The sequence below is a fragment of the Perognathus longimembris genome, chromosome 14 (genome assembly GCF_023159225.1).
Source record: "Perognathus longimembris pacificus isolate PPM17 chromosome 14, ASM2315922v1, whole genome shotgun sequence".
NCBI lineage: Eukaryota > Metazoa > Chordata > Mammalia > Rodentia > Heteromyidae > Perognathus > Perognathus longimembris.
Window position 1 is genome coordinate 40,754,259 of NC_063174.1, and position 14,369 is coordinate 40,768,627.

The 14,369-nt window shown below is 42.6% G+C and overlaps 2 protein-coding genes across 6 annotated transcripts in view; both read left to right on the forward strand.

Annotated features, from left to right (window-relative positions):
- The window catches only part of Ptgr2 (prostaglandin reductase 2), a 32,894-nt gene extending 21,155 nt beyond the window's left edge, over window positions 1-11,739 (forward strand). For all 3 annotated transcript variants that reach the window (XM_048362904.1, XM_048362903.1, XM_048362902.1), the window contains exons 5-11: window positions 3,350-3,520; window positions 5,446-5,655; window positions 6,906-7,027; window positions 7,477-7,564; window positions 9,970-10,009; window positions 10,901-11,179; window positions 11,389-11,739. In XM_048362904.1, the coding sequence (XP_048218861.1) occupies window positions 3,350-3,520; window positions 5,446-5,655; window positions 6,906-7,027; window positions 7,477-7,564; window positions 9,970-10,009; window positions 10,901-10,977 (708 nt within the window). In that variant the 3' untranslated portion in view covers window positions 10,978-11,179; window positions 11,389-11,739. The remainder of the gene's footprint in view (window positions 1-3,349; window positions 3,521-5,445; window positions 5,656-6,905; window positions 7,028-7,476; window positions 7,565-9,969; window positions 10,010-10,900; window positions 11,180-11,388) is intronic.
- A 2,162-nt stretch (window positions 11,740-13,901) lies between these two features.
- The window catches only part of Znf410 (zinc finger protein 410), a 31,022-nt gene continuing 30,554 nt past the window's right edge, over window positions 13,902-14,369 (forward strand). For 2 of the 3 annotated variants that reach the window (XM_048362897.1, XM_048362898.1), the window contains exon 1: window positions 13,902-14,071. The gene's annotated coding sequence lies outside the window, so the exon portion shown is untranslated. The remainder of the gene's footprint in view (window positions 14,072-14,369) is intronic. The other variant, XM_048362896.1, reaches the window with a different exon arrangement.

Genomic DNA, 14,369 nt, shown 5'->3' on the forward strand with positions numbered 1-14,369 from the left:
TCCCTACTGTGGCGGCGCCATCTTCCTCCCCTACTTCTGGCTTTTTCTGAGTAATTGATTGGAGATAGGAGTCTCAAAGACTTTCCTGCCCCAGCGGGCTTTGAATCATGATCCTTAGGTCTTAGCCTACTTAGTAGCTAGGATTACAGACATGAGCCACCAGTGCCTGGCTAAAATTTTTTAATATTACAAATGTGTGTGTATTTGTGTGAGTGTGTGTCTGAGTATTAGGACTTGACTCAAGGCCTGGGTGCTGTCCCTTAGCTTTGTTGCTCAAGGCTGGTATTGTTAGCATTTGAATCACAGCTATACTTCCAGCATCGGTGTCGTCGTCTTCTCCTTCTTCTCCTGCTCCTTCTCTTTCTCCTTCTCCTTCTTTTCTTTTTCTTTTTGTGGCTCACTAGAGATAAAGAGTCTCACGTTTCCTGCCCAGGCTGGCTTCAAACCTCTGTCCTCAGACCTTGGCTTCCTGAGTAGCTAGAATCACAGGCATGAGCCACCAGTTCCTGGCTCAGGCCTCTAGTTTTTTGAGATAGGGTCTCACTGTATAGCCCAAACTGGGTTGTAACTCACTATCTAGCCCACCCTGACCTTGTACAAAGGCTATGATAACCGGTAAGATAGATGCTTGCTCATCAACTGCCTGTTCCACTACTGGACCGCTACTAAACATTGTAATCAAGAATTGTCTCATATGGTGCATTTGCCTCGCTGCACCTAAGGCTCTGTGTTTGATTTTCAGAAATACAGAACACAACAATAACAAAAGTCTTTGCCTCCCTTAATATGCGCATGGACTGCCATGACATGCATCTCCTGGATTGTAGTTCCTTGCTATTCCTAAGTCTCTCTAATATGCATTTTACATTAATGGAGGCCAAGCTATAGTGCTATGCAGATGTCACACAACTATATGTCAGTCAGTGTAATGGTTCTAGTAAAATAGACAAGTAGAAATATATAGGAAGTGCAAAAGGGATATTTAGCAGTTTATAATTCTGCATCTTATTGAAGATTTCCAAAAATAAAGGTTTTCTAATAATTTTTAAGAAACTGAATAATTTTGGTAAAAATTTAGAAGATCTGAAATTAAGCAGTAAATCATTTTATTTTTAGCTCAGTATCATAGCAAAATAAAATAAGTTGGTATTCATTAGTTTTTCAGGTTTGTTTTAAGATAGGGTCTAAGCCGGGCCACTGGTGGTTCACGCCTATAATCCAAGCTACTCAGAAGGCTGAAATCTGAGGATTGAGGTTCAAAGCCAGTCTGGGCAGGAATATCCATGAGACTCTTAAATTAACCACCAGAAAGCCAGAAGTGGCGCTGTGGCTCATAGTGGTAGAGCACTAGCCTTGAGCTGACAAGTGCCCAGGCCCAGTGTTCAAGACCTCTGACAAAGAAAAAAGGGTAGGGTCTATATGGTTCAAACTGACTTGGACTTGGAACACACAGCTCAAGCTGGCCTTAAATTTCTCCTGTGTTTAGTCTGCCAACTCCTGGGATTACAGAAATGCCATACTGCATCTTGGCTTGTGTTTAGTGTTGTGTTGGTTTTTTTTTTTTTTTTTTTTTTTGCCAGTCCTGGGGCTTGGACTCAGTGCTCAGGGCTGAGCACTGTCCCTGGCTTCTTTTTGCTCAAGGCTAGCACTCTACCACTTGAGCCACAGTACCACTTCTGTCTTTTTCTATATATGTGGTGCTGAGGAATCGAACCCAGGGCTTCATGTATGCAAGGCAAACACTCTACCCCTAGGCCATATTCCCAGTCCCTGTTCAGTAATTTTCAATAGCTATCAGTTAAATCTGGTACATGAATAAAGGTAATAGATTCACTGGAAAGATGATAGTACATAGAAATATTTCATATATGTAATAGTTGTTTACTAGTAAAGCCAGTGTCATTGAGACTTTCCTGCTTCAGTCCTCTAAGAGCTGGGATTATATTACTGGGTACTTTTATGTTATTATATAAGCATTAGTAATGAAAACTGTTGGAGTTTGAGGGGTTTTCATATATATATTTAAAAAAAATTTTTTTGAGATGGGTTTTCAAGACGGTTGCCTAGGCCAGTCTTGAATTCTTGGGCTCAAGCAATCTTTCTGTCATGGCTTCCTGAGTAGTGGGCACTATAAACATGCCATTGGAATTGCTTAGAAATTTACAAGCTTTCCAACTTTGCTTAGTGTTTTCCGATTAAGGATTTCTTCTCGTTTGATACACACGAGGAACTAACAAGAAATAATAGTTTTTATTTTTAACGTAGAAATTATTTTTAAAGTTGTTAACATAAACAGACTATTGTTATTTGTCTTTTGGGTTTTTTCTTTTTAGTCTTTACAGATAGATTGGAATTTTAACAAGACTAAAGGATGGCTTACGGTTGGATTGTATTGAATTATTGGTCTGTTTGGGCTGTCACAGCAAATTACCACAGGCTGGCTGAATAGCTTAAACAGCAAACATGTTTTCTATTCTGGAGGCTAAAAATCCAAGATCAAGGTTCTGGAAGATTCAACTTCTGGTGTGGTCTGTCTTCCTGGCTTGTAGATAGACACCTGTATAGTGTGTCCTTAAATGGTCTTTCCTCTGGGGAGGTGGTCATGCCTGCTTCTTTTCTAAGGTTACAGGAGTATTAGATTAGAGCCCCACCATTATGACCTAAAAGTATCACCCTAAAAGCCCTATTTCCAATATAGTTACATTGGGATGTGTGTTTTTTGTTTTTGTTTTTCACCAGTCCTGGGGTTCAAACTCTGGGCCTAGGTGCTGTCCCTTAGCTCCTTTCTACTCAAGGCTAGCGCTCTACCACTTGAGCCACAGTGCTACTTCTGGCTTTTTCTGTGATTAATTGGAGCTAAGAGTCTCATAGACTTCCTTGCCTGGATTAGTTTCAAACTGGGATCTTCAGATCTCAGCCTCCCAGAGTAGCTAGGATTTCAGGCATGAGCCACCAGCACCCAGCTGAGATATATGTGAGAATTTGGGATAGGGAACCTGACCCAATCCATAACAGGTAGTATCTATTTTGTTTTCCTTTTTTTTTTTTTTCCCTTGCCTGTCCTGGGGCTTGAACTCTGGGCCTGGGCACTGTCCCTGAGCTTTTTTGCTCAACACTAGCACTCTACCACTTAAGCCACAGCTCTGCTTCTGGCCTTTTTTTTTTTTGTGGTTAACTGGAGGTAAGAGTTTCATGGGCTTTCTTGTCCAGGCTGGCTTCAAACCGGGATCATCAGATCTCAGCCTCCTATGTTCCTTAAGATTACAGACATGAGCCACTGGGTGCCCAGCTTTGTTTTCTTATGATGGGAATTTCTAATATTGCTAAAAGGCTCTCTGTTTTATTTTAGGTAGAACCACAGCTTGTGAATGGACATCTTTCATATTTTCTTGGAGCTATAGGTATGCCTGGTTTGACTTCTTTGATTGGAGTACAGGAAAGAGGTCATATAACTGCTGGATCTAACCAGACTATGGTGGTCAGTGGAGCAGCAGGTGCCTGTGGATCCTTGGCTGGACAGGTAAATTTTTGAGAATTTAGTGTAAAAAGAAAGGTGGGCTGGGAATGTGGCTTAGTGGTGGAGTGCTTGCCTAGCATGCCTGAAGCCCTAAGTTCGATTCTTCAGCACCACATACACAGAAAAGGCCAGAAGTGGTACTGTGGCTCAAGTGGTAGAGTGCTAGCCTTGAGCAAAAGGAAGCCAGGAACAGTGCTCAGGCCCTGAGTCCAAGCTCCAGGACTGGCAAAAAAAAAAAAAAGGTAGCCACAGGTGAATTTTTGGGTGTATGTATATAATTTTTTTAATTTAATAAACTTAGGCTATTATTTCACATAATTCTGGTAGAAATGTTATTATTTAAAATTATTTTAACAGCTGGGCACCAGTGGCTCACACTTGTAATCTTAGCTACTCAGGAGGCTGAGATCTGAGGATTGTGGTTTGAGGCCTGCCTAGGCAGGAAACTCCATGAGATTCTTATATTGAATAAACTACTCAAAATAGGTGGAAGTGGCGCTGTGGATCAAGGGGTAGAGCATTAAACTAGAGCAAAAGAAGCTCAGGGATAGCACCCAGGCCCAGAGTTCAAGCCCCAGGACTGCCAATTTTTTTTTAATAATTTGAAAAAGAAAAACTCTTGAAATTTTGTTTTCAAGATAGACAGGGCAAAAGTCCATGAGAGTCTAATCCAGTTAACCAACAAAAAGGTAGAAGTAGAAGTATGGCTCAAGAGGTAGAGTGCCAGTCTTGATCTGAAAAGCTAAGCAAGAGCCCAAGATCCAAAGTTCAAGGCCCAGTACCTAGCATAAAAAGAAAAAGTCTTCAAGTAAGAAATTCTTAAGTTAAGAAAGCCTTATCGGGCTGGGGATATGGCCTAGTGGCAAGAGTGCTCGCCTCGTATACATGAAACCCTGGGTTCAATTCCCCAGCACCATATATACAGAAAATGGCCAGAAGCGGCACTATGGCTCAAGTGGTAGAGTGCTAGCCTTGAGCAAAAAGAAGCCAGGGACAGTGCTCAGGCCCTGAGTCCAAGCCCCAGGACTGGCCAAAAAAAAAAAAAAAAAAAAGAAAGAAAGCATTATAAAATTCTAGAAATATAGTAAATGTTTTGATAGACCTGTACAAAGTTCATCATTTTATAAATATTGGGTGGGCATCATTGAAACAAAATATTTTATTAAGCTCTTTTTTGACTGGTACTTGAACTCAGGGCCTCTTGTTATGATCTTGCTTGGCTTGCTTGCTCATGGATGGTGCTTTACCACTTGAACATCACCTCCAGTCAGAATTTTTGCTAGTTAACTGGAGAAGGTATCTCTTGAACTTTTCTTCCCAAGTGGCTTGTAACTGTAATTCTCAGTTTTTTAGCCTCCTGAGTAGTTATGATTACTCTGGTACTGTGCTTTAGCTGTGATTTTAGTTACCCACAGGCTTGAAAAATATTCAACTGTAGGTCAGTGATATTTTCGGTCTATTCTCTAAAATCAGATTTTTTGTTTTTTGTTTTTTGTTTTTTGTTTTTGGCCAGTCCTGGGCCTTGAACTCAGGGCCTGAGCACTGTCCCTGGCTTCTTCCCGCTCAAGGCTAGCACTCTGCCACTTGAGCCACAGCACCACCTCTGGCCGTTTTCCATATATGTGGTGCTGGGGAATTGAACAGAGCGCTTCATGTGTAGGAGGCAAGCACTCTTGCCACTAGGCCATATTCCCAGCCCTATAAAATCAGATTTAAGTTATGGTTTTTAGATTTTTTTAATCCAATTTTAAGGATGTCTGCCCTCAGTTCTTTTGGTTTCAAATTTCACTTAGCTAGTATAGCAGTGTAATCTAACCTAAATTGTGCTGATTACTCTAATTTATTTGTAATATCTTGTATACTTTTACATTTTAACATTTAAATGTAATAATATAAAGCCATTTAGTTTTCAAAAATTTCCCCCTTAGATTGGCCGTTTGCTGGGCTGTTCCAGAGTGGTGGGAATTTGTGGAACACCTGAGAAATGCGTCCTTCTGACCTCAGAACTGGGCTTTGATGCTGCAATTAATTATAAAAAAGGGAATGTGGCAGAACAACTCAAAGAATCATGTCCGACAGGAGTGGATGTTTACTTTGACAACGTTGGTGGTGACATAAGTGATACAGTGATAAGTCAGGTTGTTTGCTGGCTTGTATTTGTTACAAATTTGAGCATATATTTTACTTGTGTTGTCTTTTTAAATGATACTGGGGGACCTAATATTGTTTATTTAAGTGCAATGTAATCATTATTGTATTGAAGTGATATAAAAGAGCTTGATGCTACCAATTTTCATTTGCTTTCAGATTTGTACTCAAAACTTCAGGTTTAGGTTTTGCTGAGTAATGTTATTTTTACCTTCAAATTATTTACTTATTTATTCATTCATTCATTTGGTCAGTTGTGGGGCTTGAACTCTGGGCCCAGACACTGTCCCTGAGCTCTTCAGCTCAAGGTTAGCACTCTACCACTTTGAGCCACATTGCCACTTCTGGCTTTCTGGTGGTTAATTGGAGATAAGAGTCTCATGGACTTTCTTGCCTAGACTGGCTTTGAACCACCTTCTTCAGATCTCAGCCTCCTGAGTAGCTAGGATTATAGGTGTGAGCCTCTGTTACTCAGCTCTTCGAATTTTTTTTTGTGAAAAATAAAGGCTAAGCTTGGGGGCTGGGGATATGGCCTAGTGGCAAGAGAGCTTGCCTTGTATACATGAGGCCCTGGGTTCGATTCCCCAGCACCACATATACAGAAAACGGCCAGAAGTGGCGCTGTGGCTCAAGTGGCAGAGTGCTAGCCTTGAACAAAAGGAAGCCAGGGACAGTGCTCAGGCCCTGAGTCCAAGGTCCAGGACTGGCCAAAAAATAAAAAATAAATAAATAAGTAAATAATAAAGGCTAAGCTTTTGAAATGGTGGAAGTTCTGACCCTAATTTACCATCAGTCGAGTCATAGCCATGGCCTCTTAAGTTTGAGTAGGGAAATGATTATCCATATTTATGTATTTTATTGATAATGGTATAAAACACCAATGAACTATTAACAATACATAGACCTTATACATATACTATGTATAAATTGCAATTAAGATCAAATTATTTAAATGCAAAGAAATAACCACCTCTACTAATAAAAATAGCAACAACAGTGACAACTAATATAATTCTTTTGCTGACTACTGTACTTTAATTTGTCTTTATGTTCTTTTGGAATGGACTTACTTCTAGTTAATTAAAACTCTTAAAACAATAAAATGGGTAATTCTGTAAAACAAATCCAGTTAGTTGGCAATAAAGGCTTAAATACAGAGGCTTTTATTGAGGCAGCAATTAAATCAGTAGTCAGGGAAGGCATTTATTTTAGGTATAATAATCCATTTTTCTATGTACAGATGAATCAGAACAGCCACGTCATCCTGTGTGGTCAGATTTCCCAGTACAATAAAGATGTGCCTTATCCTCCCCCCCTCCCCCCTGCCATAGAGGCAATACAGAAGGAAAGAAACATCACAAGGTGTGTGTTCTTTTCCTTTGTCCTTATTACCACATTAAATGGGGTTTAATTATCTTATGTGTATATGAAATGTACTTTTCTACACTTAGTTTTTCCCTAAAATACATACTTTTAAACTGGTTCAATGTGTAAGTTTTAGTTAACTAGCTTTCAGAAAACTAATACCTTACGGGCTTTGACTTTCCCAGGTTAGATCTTATGAGGGTGTTGTCTCCTAAGGAAGATTTATAATACTGTTGCCAAATAGGGTTGGAGATGACAAACAGACATAAACAGTATAAGTTTATTATACTTAAACTTGTAACTGTATCTAAAACTTATCTGAGAAGAGTTGGTATGGTTAAATCTTAATATTTGAAGGATTAGTAGATATTAGAGGCTGCAATATTTGATTTGGGATTATCACTTCTGTTGTGTTCTCAGATGATTCTTTTCTTTCCCCACTACAGGGAAAGATTTCTGGTGTTAAATTACAAGGATAAGTTTGAGCCTGGCATTCTACAGCTGAGTAAGTGGTTTAAAGAAGGAAAATTAAAGGTAAAACTGTTCTTCGCTATTATTCTTTTTGGTAGTTGGTATACTTTTATATTACTTGAATTTACGATAGCAGATATTTGCTTCATAATAAATAGTTCTATAGAAGTATATACTGAATAAAACTACTTCCCAGATGACTATAACCTGCTAAATTAAGAAAACCTGCTAGCCATACACTGGTGGCTCATGCTTGTAATCCTAGCTACTCAGGAGGCTGAGATTTGAGGATTGAGGTTCAAAGCTAGGAAAGTCTGTGACTCTTATCTCCAATTAATTACAGAGAAAGCTGGAAGTGTCACTGTGGCTGAAGTGGTAGAGCACTAGCCTTGAGCAAAAGCAGGTCAGGGACAGCATCTAGGCCCAGAGTTCAAGCCAAGGACTGGCAAAACAAACAAACAACAACAAAAGCCATCTTATGAGGCAGGTGCTAGTAGCTCATGCTGTACTCCTAACTACTCAGGACGCTGAGATCTGGGATTGCAGTTCAAAGCCAGCCCAGGCAGGAAAGTCCATAAGACCTTAGGTGGTTTGCAGGGGTAGTCTAGGAGAATGAATTGTCATAATGAATACACGGCCTTGATAGGGGCTGTCATAAGGTCTCATAATTGTGGCTTGCTAGCAAAACATGTCAATCCCCCACTAGGCTTGCAGAAAGAACGTTGTGCTCTTGGTTGTGGACCAAATTACCAAGTTCCTAGGATGCTCTTTCTGGAAGATTTGGGTTGAGTTTTTTTTTTTTGTTGTTTTTTGTTTTGGTCCAGTCCTGGGGCTTGGACTCAGGGCCTGAGCACTGTCCCTGGCTTCTTTTTGCTCAAGGCTAGCACTCTGCCACTTGAGCCACAGCGCCACTTCTGGCCATTTTCTGTATATGTGGTGCTGGGGAATTGAACCCAGGGTCTCATGTATAGGAGGCAAGCACTCTTGCCACTAGGCCATATCCCCAGCCCTGGGTTGAGCTTTGAGCTCGGGGCTTTGAGTTAGTAAGCCATATATCAGCTCTTTTTGCTTTAGGTTACTTTTTTACATAAATTGTCCGTATTTTTGTCTCTGGGCCTGCCTGGACTTGGGTCCTCCTTTCTACACTTCCTGAATACATGGGATCTTAGGTAGGAAACTGTGTTGAGTAGCATTTTGGCTTGAACTAAAATTAAAGGTGTGAATCATTTTGTTCATCCTCCAGGATGTTCTTTCTTTTTCTTTCTTTTTTTGCAAGCCTGGGGCTTGAACTCTGGGCCTGGGTGCTATCCATGGGCTCCTTTTGCTCAAGGCTAGCACTCTACCACTTGATTAATTGGAGATAAGAGTCTCTCAGGCTTTCTTTGGGCTGGCTTCAAACCTCGTGATCCTTAGATCTCAGCCTTCTGAGTAACTAGGATTACAGGCACAGGCCATCAGCATCCTGCTTCTAGGATGTTCTTGAAATGAGCAAATATAATCAACGAAGCTGTGTATATATGTGTTTAATGAACTTTTGTGGTGGGGGGGCAGTCCTGGTGTTTAAACTGGGCACTGACCCTCAGGTTTTACACTCAAGGCTAGTGTTCTACCTTTTCAGCCATAGCTTTTTTCGTGGCTAATTAGAAATTAGAGTCTCATTGACTGTCCTGCTCAGACTAACTTTGAACCATGATTCTCAGGTTTTAGCCTACTGAGTATCTAGGATTACAGGGGTGAGCCACTGGTGCCTGTCTGAATTTTTATTTATTTATTTATTTATTTATTTATTTATTTATTTATTTATTTATTTATTTATTTATTGCCAGTCCTGAGGCTTGGACTCAGGGCCTGAGCACTGTCCCTGGCTTCCTTTTGCTCAAGGCTAGCACTTTACCTCTTGAGCCACAGTCACCACTTCCGGCTTTTTCTGTTTATGTGGTGCTGAGGAATCGAACCCAGGGCTTCGTGCATGCTAGGCAAGCACTCTACTGAGAAGTCACATTCCCAGCCCCTGGCTGAACTTTTTTTAAAACAAATATAATATAGCTTGTGATGTTAATAACTGAGGGTTAGACAATGAGTATATAATATTTTGTTGGAGAGGTAGAATTTTTTTTTTGCCAGTCCTGGGCCTTGAACTCAAGGCCTGAGCACTGTCCCTGGCTTCCTTTTGCTGAAGGCTAGCACTCTACTCTGAGCTGCAGTGCCACTTCTGGCTATTTTCTATATATGTGGTGCTGGGGAATTGAACCCAGGGCTTCATGTATACGAGACAAGCACTCTTGCCACTAAGCCATATGCCCAGCCCATTTTGTTGGAAAAATACTAATAAGAAACATTTCTGGGTTATCTATAGAAATGTTTTTAGATGGAAAATTGTAAATAGTGTGTTGCCTTTTACAGAAGTAGGAATTACTAAGTAGAAACATAGGAGTTTAAATACTAAATGTAGCTATTTTAATTTGTAGATCAAAGAGACTGTCATAAATGGATTGGAAAACATGGGAGGTAAGATAAATGTAGATTTTTTTCATGTGCTCATTCTTTTAATGTTGTCAAATGTTTGTTTTCCTTTTTTTCTTCCTTTTTTTGGTCCTAGGGATTGAACCCTTGGCCTCTTGCATACTAAACACTGGCTCTACCACTGAACTATACCCAAGCTCATTTTTCTCTTTATATTTGTTTTTGTGGTATTGGAACTCAAACTCATGCTCATTTTCTCATTATATATATATATATTTTTTAGTGTTGCTGGAGGTCAAATCCATGGCCATGCACATGCTAAACCAGTACTCTGCTACTAGACTATACTCATAGCCAATGGGTTGTTTTTATTTTTTATTTTTTGCCAGTCCTGGGGCTTGAACTCAGGGCCAGGGCTCTGTCCCCGAGCCTCTTTTGCTCAAGGCCAGTGTTCTACCACTTAAACCATACCACTGCTTCTGGCTTTTTCTGTTTATGTGGTGCTGAGGAATGGAACCCAGGGTTTCATGCATGTTAGGCAAGCACTCTACCACTAAGCCACCTTCCCAACCCCCAGGCTTCCTTTTTTTTTTTTTTTTTGCCAGTCCTGGGCCTTGAACTCAGGGCCTGAGCACTGTCCCTGGCTTCTTTTTGCTCAAGGCTAGCACTCTGCCACTTGAGCCACAGAACCACTTCTGGCCATTTTCTATATATGTGGTGCTGGGGAATCAAACCCAGGGCTTCATGTATACGAGGCAAGCACTCTTGCCACTAGGCCATATTCCCAGTCCCCCAGGCTTCCTTTTTATGAGCTTCCTTTATGTATAAATTAAAATTATAAAAAAATTCAAAATAATTTTTCATCTGATTTCTGATTAAAAACAATGACAGCAACACTTATCTTTTCAGATAACCTAATTTCTTTTTAATTTTCAGCTGCATTCCAATCCATGATGACAGGCGGTAACATTGGAAAGCAAATAGTCTGCATTTCAGAAGATGCTTCCTTATAATATGTATACATCTTCATCAAGGAAAAAAAATTATTTTTCAATTTTTTCCTATTTCTTTTTGAGATGGTACTGGGGGCTAGAGCTCAAGAGCATCAGGTCACTTTGTTTTTTCTCTCAATAACAGTTCTCTACCACTTGAGCTATGCCTAAAAATTTGAGAATATAAACAGTTCTTGATGATTTTTTTTTTTTTTTTTGGCCAGTCCTGGTGCTTGGACTCAGGGCCTGAGCACTGTCCCTGGCTTCTTTTTGCTCAAGGCTAGCACTCTGCCACTTGAGCCGCAGCGCCACTTCTGGTCATTTTTCTGTATATGTGGTGCTGGGGAATCGAACCCAGGGCCTCATGTATGCGAGGCAAGCGCTCTTGCCACTAGGCCATATCCCCAGCCCCAGTTCTTGATGATTTTTTAGTAATCATTAAGATGAGTTTGTCACATAATTTTTTATCTAGCTGTATCACATATGCATGCTACATCTAACGTGATTACTTACAATGATTGCAGTCAATATTATTTCTTATTTTGCTTTTGAGACAGGCTTTTGCCATGCAGTCCAGGCTGGCCTTGAACTTGTGATTCTCCTACTTTAGCAGCAATGCTGCGATTAATTCCAGCTGCTGGGATTAGATCTGATACAGGCATTCACCACCATACTTGGCTACATTTCTTTTTTTGCCAGTACTGGGGCTTGAACTCAGGGCCAGGCACTGTCCCTGAGCCTCTCTGTGCTTAAGGCTAGTGCTCTATCACTTGAGGCACAGTGCAACTTCTGGTTTTCCTGTTTATGTGGGACTGAGGAATCAAACCCAGGGTTTTGTGTATGCTAGGCAAGCATTCTACCACTAAGCTACATTCCCAGCCCTGGCTACTTTTCTGGTTAAAACTAATATTGTATATATAATAATTCTACCAGATATTCTGGAACTACTGCAAATTGGTCATATACATGAGATTTTAAAATTAACTTGTATTTAAATTGAATAATTACTCTACTATGAGAAGTACTTAGTAAACATTTATTTGAAAAAAAAAACTTAAATTTTTTTTTTTTGGTCGTGGGGCCTAGGCTCTGTCCCTGAGCTCTTCAGCTCAAGGTTAGCACTCATCACTTGAGTCACAGCACCATTTCCAGTTTTCTGGTGGTTAATTGGAAATAAGAATCTCTTGGAATTTCCTGCGTGAGCTGGCTTTGAACTGTGATCCTCAGATCTCAGCATCCTGAGTAGCTAGGATTATAGGCGTGAGCCACCAGGGCCCTGCTGAAAAAAAATCTTATGATTCTTAAGTTAAAATGTGTGTAACATAATTGGGATGGTCTTTCTATATAGATGGAAAAGACTCAACAGTGTGATGTGTATGGTGGAAAACTTTGGGGCATATAAGAGCAGAGGCTCTGGGTTCAGATTAGTATGAGATGATAAATAACTAAGTTGAGTTTATGGAGAGACCAAGAGACCATAGGTGTTTTGCCAAATAATTTAATGTACAGCACCTTAATAATACAGTATATATTGATAGGAACACATGCCTATTTTAGGTTTAGCAGCTACACTATCAAATAGTCCTAAAATGGAGGGCAAGTAAACACAAATGTCACTTGGAATTCCACAGGTAAAAACCGTGGGGGAGGTGAGGGTGGTGGCGGCTGAGGTATAGCTCAGTGGCTCAGCTGTGACTATGGGTTCAATCCTGAGCACCCAAAACCCCACAAAACACAACAGAAACACCTTCAGAAAATCATAAGCTGGGCAAATTAACCAATGGTTTTAAACCTGAATGCTAAAGATGTACTGATGTACCTATTAATGCTTGTTTTCTTTCCTGAGGAGACTGATAACCCCCCAATCTACTTCCCTATTTGTGGTTTGCCTGAGTTTCCAAGTTAAAAAAAAAATTTCTAGTACCTCAAACTCTTGATTGTCTAAAGAGAACTTATCTTCTGAAACACTGTGTACCTAATACTTCTCTCACCCATAACCTTCCCTTTTTTTTGTTGTTGGTTGTGGGGCTTGAACTCAGGGCTGGGGTGCTGTCCCTGAGCTCTTTTTGCTCAAGGCTAGCACTCTACCACCTGAGCCACAGCGCCACTTCCAGTTTTCTGGAGGTTAAGGGGAGGTAAGAGTGTCCTGGCATTTCCTACCCGGTCTGTCTTCGATCTCAGGCACCTGAGTAGCTAGGATTACTGGCGTGAAGGCGCCCGGCCCAAATGCTTTTTTTCTTTAGCTGGTGGCACACAACTGTAATCCTAATTACTCAGGAGGCTGAGATCTGAGGATCGTGGTTCGAAGCCGGGCTGGGCAGAAAAGTCCATGAGATTATCGCCAATAAACTACCCAGAAAAAGCTGGAAGTGGCGCTGAGGCTCAGGTTGTCCAGCAAAGGCAGCTCAGGGGCAGTGCCCAGGCCCTGAGTTCAAGCCCGCAGGACCGACCAAAAACAAATAAACAAAAGCAAACTCCTTTAATTCCCACTGCCTCTACTTTAGCGAGTTCCTTATTCTTCCGCACCATCCCGGGTACCAACACCAGAGGTCTCAGGAAGCCAGTCTGGTGACACCAGATAGGAGCCCATCTCAGCGGTCTTTCCCAGCCTTTAGCCCCCAGCCCCCAGCCCCCGCGCCTCTCCACGTGCCGGATCCACACCCAGCCCCCCACGCCACGCCGAGGTCGACTTCCAAATTTCTTTTCGCATGTCGGAGAGGTGGAGAGGCTCGAGGCCGGCTTCCCCCGGACCCAGTGTCGCCGGCTGGGCGGCGGTGACGTCACGGCCAGACCGCCCTCACCCGGTTTTCGGTCTCCGCAGACCCAGGAGCCCCGAAGGCCAGAGGGAGAGTGACCGGCGGGACCCGCGCAGCTCCTCGGTCGGGGCGAGCCCTTCGCGGGCGGGCCAGGCGCAGCCGGCGAGCAGCCCGCGGGCTCGGCCTGGGACCCGGAGCCGCCAGGCCCGGCGGCAGTGGGGAGGGGGTGGGGGTGTGCGTGGGGGTCGGCCAAACTTCCTGTCCCGCGCTCGAGCTGCTTCCGGCGGGAGCCGGAAGACGCCGTGTGTGGACGGAATTCGGCACCCGCTGACGGACAGACGGCTGCCCTGGACGGGAAGGTGAGCTTCGTGGTGGAACTGGCCACACCCGCCCGGCTAGGGGTCTCGAGAGCGAGGGAGGGCGCCCGCCTGGCTGGTCGCGGGCTGGGGCCGAGCTCGCCCCTGAGGAGGATAGGGAAGCCCTCTCCCCCCCCCCCCTTGGGAAGCCGTCCTTAATCCGGCGGCCTGGGAGCGGCCGGGCTGAAGCCCCGCGGCCTCGGCCCTTCCCCGCGCGGGATGGTGGGGGTCCTGTGTCGGCGCCTTTGCGTGTTTGTGGGGGCCTGGCGCGTGGAGACCGGACTGTCCTGAGGAGTGCACG